Raw genomic sequence first — 4,485 nt, 5'->3', positions numbered from 1 at the left:
GGACAAGTCGCGCGAGTCGTTGCTGTCGAGCACGCAGTAGCAGGCGCACGAAATATGAGGCGCGCGATGTCGTTTCGTCCCGTGCGTTGTACCATTTATAGCACGCGCGTGTTTTTACGTCTCTGCTGGAACGACGGGAACAAATGCGCGCACTATACATTTGTTTTCTACAGCACGGCGTTTATGTAGCACGGCAGTTGAAGATGCTCTTGCAACCACCTGTCCCACCCTAATCAAATGCATGACCCTACAGTAATGGGAGTAATGCTACACCTACAAAGGCTTACGTAAAGATTTTACGTATAAACTGATGTGTAAGATCGTGATTGGTAATTGAGGGATGAGGGGCCTCACTCCCACTGAAAATCAGGGGAGAGAGAAGAGTTGGTTTGAAAGGTTAAGTAAACCTTTGTAAGTTTTTGTAGGTTTAGCATTTACACATCCCTAAACGGACCATCTCCGATTGCCAATTTCTAGAACCTCCGCTCTCACAGCATTGCTGCACATCCATCCAAGGACGGTCCATCCAGCGGGCCGGCCGACGCCTACCGCGAGCATAGTATATTCGTCGAAGCGACCGCCATCTAGACACCTGCCGGCCGAGTAGTTAAGACTTAAGAGCCCCTGCCGGCCGATTCACCACGCACACAGACACGGTAGCAATGGCGACGGGAATAGCAGAGTGCTCTCCGTCCTTCTTGGTCGCCGCTGGCCTCGCGGTGGTGGCGATCTGCTCGTACCTCGCCGTCGTCCTCGGCCGCGCCGGAGCGAAGCGGTACCCGCCCGCCGTCGGCACGGTGTTCCACCAGGTATACCACCTCCGGCGGCTCCACGACTACTACACGGACATGTTCCGCGAGCACATGACGTTCCGGCTGCTCTCCCCGGGACGGGGCCAGATTTACACGTCCGACCCGGCGGTGGTCGAGCACATCCTCAAGACCAACTTCGCCAACTACGGCAAGGTGCGCGATACGTACAAAAGTAGTAACATGGCTGCTAACTAATCTGGACCAAGCAGAGAGTAACTTCAGCATGCATCTGAGTTAGATCAGTCAGACTGACCACTTTCCACTGTGATCAGCCTGACATGCGTATGATCCATGTTTGTGGACAAACACACAGGGCGGGTCTAACTACGAGAACATGAGCGATCTCTTCGGCGACGGCATCTTCGCCGTGGACGGCGACAAGTGGAAGCAGCAGAGGAAGATCGCCAGCTACGACTTCTCGACGAGGGCCCTCCGGGACTTCAGCGGCGGCGTCTTCAACAAGAACGCCGCCAAGCTCGCGCACATCGTCTCCAGCAACGCCGCGGCGAAGCAACCCATGGACTTCCAGGCACTGATCTGATCACTCCGGCAAACCATCATTTCCTGTCGATCAAACACTGCGCGGTTCCGAGTTCTGACAAGGCTGTCCTGCATGTGCATGTCTCTTCTGTCGATCAGGAATTGCTGATGAAAGCGACGATGGATTCCATCTTCACCATCGCTTTCGGCCTGGACCTCAACACGCTTTCCGGGGCGGCGGACGACGAGGGGAGCCGCTTCGCCGCGGCGTTCGACGACGCCAGCGAGTTCACCCTGCTCCGCTACGTCAACGCGTTCTGGAAGGTGGCGAGGTTCCTCAACGTCGGCGCGGAGGCGGCTCTGAGGCACAGGATCAAGGTCGTCGACGAGTTCGTGTACAAGCACATCCGTGCTAGGGCCGACGAGATGGCCGACGAGAAGGCGCACGACGCTGTAATCTAACTTGCTCCATCAACTTGAACACGCTTGCTGCGCTTGAAACGCTTGAAATTAAGCTAGCTCGGGTACTTACATGGATACTACTACTGGACTTGACAGGAGTCCAAGTGTGATTTGCTGTCCAGATTCATACAGGCGACGACCAGCGAGTCCGGGAAGGTGGATTACAAGTACCTGAGAGACATCATAATGAACATCGTGATAGCCGGCAAGGACACGACCGCCGGAGGGCTGGCATGGTTCCTCTACATGATGTGCAAGCACCCGGAGGTGCAGGAGAAGATCAACGAGGAGGCCAGGATGGCTGCCGACGCCGGCGAGGCCGCGTCCATCGACGAGTTCTCCCATAGCCTGACCGACGAAGCGCTGAACAAGATGCACTATCTCCACGCCGCCCTGACAGAGACTCTCAGACTGTACCCTTCGGTCCCGTTGGTGAGTCCACCCGTCCATGGCAACATGCTCTACACTTTTTGTTACGGAAGGAAATATCGATCCTTTCTTCGTGTTCGTGGGATTCCATGTAAAATTGCAGTACTACTCGAGGAAAAACGATGTTTCAGGACAACAAGGAGTGCTTTTCGGACGACGTGCTGCCCAACGGCTTCAGCGTCGGCAAGGGCGACATGGTGTTCTACGCCCCCTACGCCATGGGCCGGATGGAGCGTGTGTGGGGCGACGACGTGCAAGCCTTCCGGCCCGAGCGGTGGCTCGACCAGCACGGCGTGTTCCAGCCAGAAAGCCCTTTCAAGTTCACAGCTTTCCAGGTAACTGGCTGCATGGGAATTTTATCGTCACTGCCGCTGAAACTTTCTAAATCTGGACACCTGCTTCTTGGTGTGCATGCAGGCTGGTCCGAGGATCTGCCTGGGAAAGGAGTTCGCGTACAGGCAGATGAAGATCTTCGCGGCCGTGCTGCTCCGTTTCTTCGTGCTGGGTCTGCGCGACAAGGACGCCAGCGTAAACTACAGGACCATGATCACGCTCTACATCGAGCAGGGTCTTCATCTGACGGCCACGGCGAGATGACTGTGCCTGGGCATATACGCATACTACTATACTACAGTAGGTGGCAGCTGTCTTGCCCATGCGAGTCACAGGCCCATGCGTCCTTGTTCAGAGAGACAGAGACATGAAGGATAATAAGCTGAGTCTCAGCGTTAGTATATAGTGCTTGCACGGTAACATCTCTTTGGGTGTATTTGGTTGCATTCCCTACCTAGTATGGCTGTTTCCATCTAAGTCATGATCAATGTAAACATGCTGAGTAGATGTATTTGCTCTTGTTTGGCAGTAATGTATGTGTTAATACATGCTGAGGTGATACTTTGTTTGATACCTGCTGGTTGGAGTGAACAAAGGAGATGGCATGGAGGGAGATCATAGGAAAGAGGAGGCAGGACGGCGGCGGAGCTACCCCGAGCAGGAACCGCGTCACAGCCGGGGGAGGGGGGGCAAGGAAGTGGCGCGGCCAGGGGTGAGCAGGAACTGCGGCGCGACCGGGGCGAGCAGGGGAGGCGGTGCGGTCGGGGGAGAGCAGGGGTGGCGGTGCGGCCGGGGGCGAGCAGGAACAGTGGCGCGACCGGGGCGAACAGGGGAGGTGACGCGGTCGGGGGAGAGCAGGGGAGGCGGTGTGGTCGGGGGCGAGCAGGGAGGTGGCGCGGTCGGGGGAGAGCAGGGGAGGTGGCGGTCGGGGCGAGCAGGGCGGCGGCGCGGTCGGGGGAGAGCAGGGGAGGTGGCGGTCAGGGGCGAGCAGGGCGGCAGCGCGTCGCCGGAGCGTCGCGCGGCTGGATTAGGTCAGTTCGCTCAATCGGGAGCCACGCTGAGCAGCGAACACCCGTTCGTCCGTTCGCATTGGGAGTGTAGCGACCCGATCCCAATGGACCGCAGTCTCTGTGCTTAAGTGTCATCCCTGGATCGGTATGCTGACACACACAGTACTCGAGGATTTATAACAGAGTCCAATCACACACTTTATTACATCGAGATCCTCAGAGAGTATTTATTACAATAATGTGCCCTAAGGCCAAATAAAACAAATAATGCGGAAGCAATTAAGTGCAACGAGTCCATCAACTCCACGAGCAAGCTGAGTGTAAAACAACGACCTATCGCACCTTAATCCTCGTCAGACAAATCTGCAACATGATAGGTTGCAGCCGTATAGATCAGTACATGGAATGTGCTCGTAAGTCACATCATAAGAGAGTAAGGAGCCTATTTGTACATGTAATTTGGCTGGTGGAAAGCTCTAAGTTGAGTTTTGCGTAAAGCCGATTTTCCTTAACCAAGTAAACATTCTACTTCTACAAAAATAAAATCATCAGACTGAGATGGAAACCCCAACTCAATCCATACCCAAAGTTGTCTCAATTACCCAGTTGATTAATTAAATATGAGGAGATCCCCCGGCATTTTCACTACTAAAAGCTCAAGTTGTCCATAACCGGGGACACGGCTAATCGATTAGATTGACGCTCTGCAGAGGTTGCGCACTTATCCCCACAAGACTTGACCACCTCCTTGATCGGAAGATCGAGACATAGTCTTTCGAGAGCATTCCCTCTAACCCACGGATAGGCCGGTACACCTACATCATCTACATCTGCTAGCCTATCCCGGAAGAGATCACACCATCTACTCAACTAAGCTAGAGCCCATATTGGCTTGTGGCTGCACACGGAAGCTTATAGACATGAAAACATGGTTGATCCCTTTGAGCCTGGGTGGACGG

At 54.8% G+C, this 4,485-nt stretch overlaps 1 protein-coding gene across 1 annotated transcript; it reads left to right on the top strand.

Annotated features, from left to right (window-relative positions):
- Nucleotides 1–476: 476 nt before the first annotated feature.
- On the top strand, nucleotides 477–3,141 carry LOC123410688 (cytochrome P450 704C1-like). Its single transcript, XM_045103627.1, has 6 exons — nucleotides 477–965; nucleotides 1,126–1,341; nucleotides 1,452–1,745; nucleotides 1,851–2,186; nucleotides 2,315–2,518; nucleotides 2,601–3,141. The coding sequence occupies exons 1-6, from the start codon at nucleotides 663–665 to the stop codon at nucleotides 2,778–2,780; spliced, it is 1,533 nt and encodes a 510-aa protein (XP_044959562.1). The 5' UTR covers nucleotides 477–662; the 3' UTR covers nucleotides 2,781–3,141.
- The last annotated feature ends 1,344 nt before the right edge of the window (nucleotides 3,142–4,485 follow it).

This window comes from Hordeum vulgare, chromosome 1H, assembly GCF_904849725.1.
Source record: "Hordeum vulgare subsp. vulgare chromosome 1H, MorexV3_pseudomolecules_assembly, whole genome shotgun sequence".
Classification (NCBI taxonomy): Eukaryota; Viridiplantae; Streptophyta; class Magnoliopsida; order Poales; family Poaceae; genus Hordeum; species Hordeum vulgare.
The sequence above is the reverse complement of the archived record's forward strand: the minus strand, read 5'-3'. Positions and strand labels throughout refer to the sequence as shown.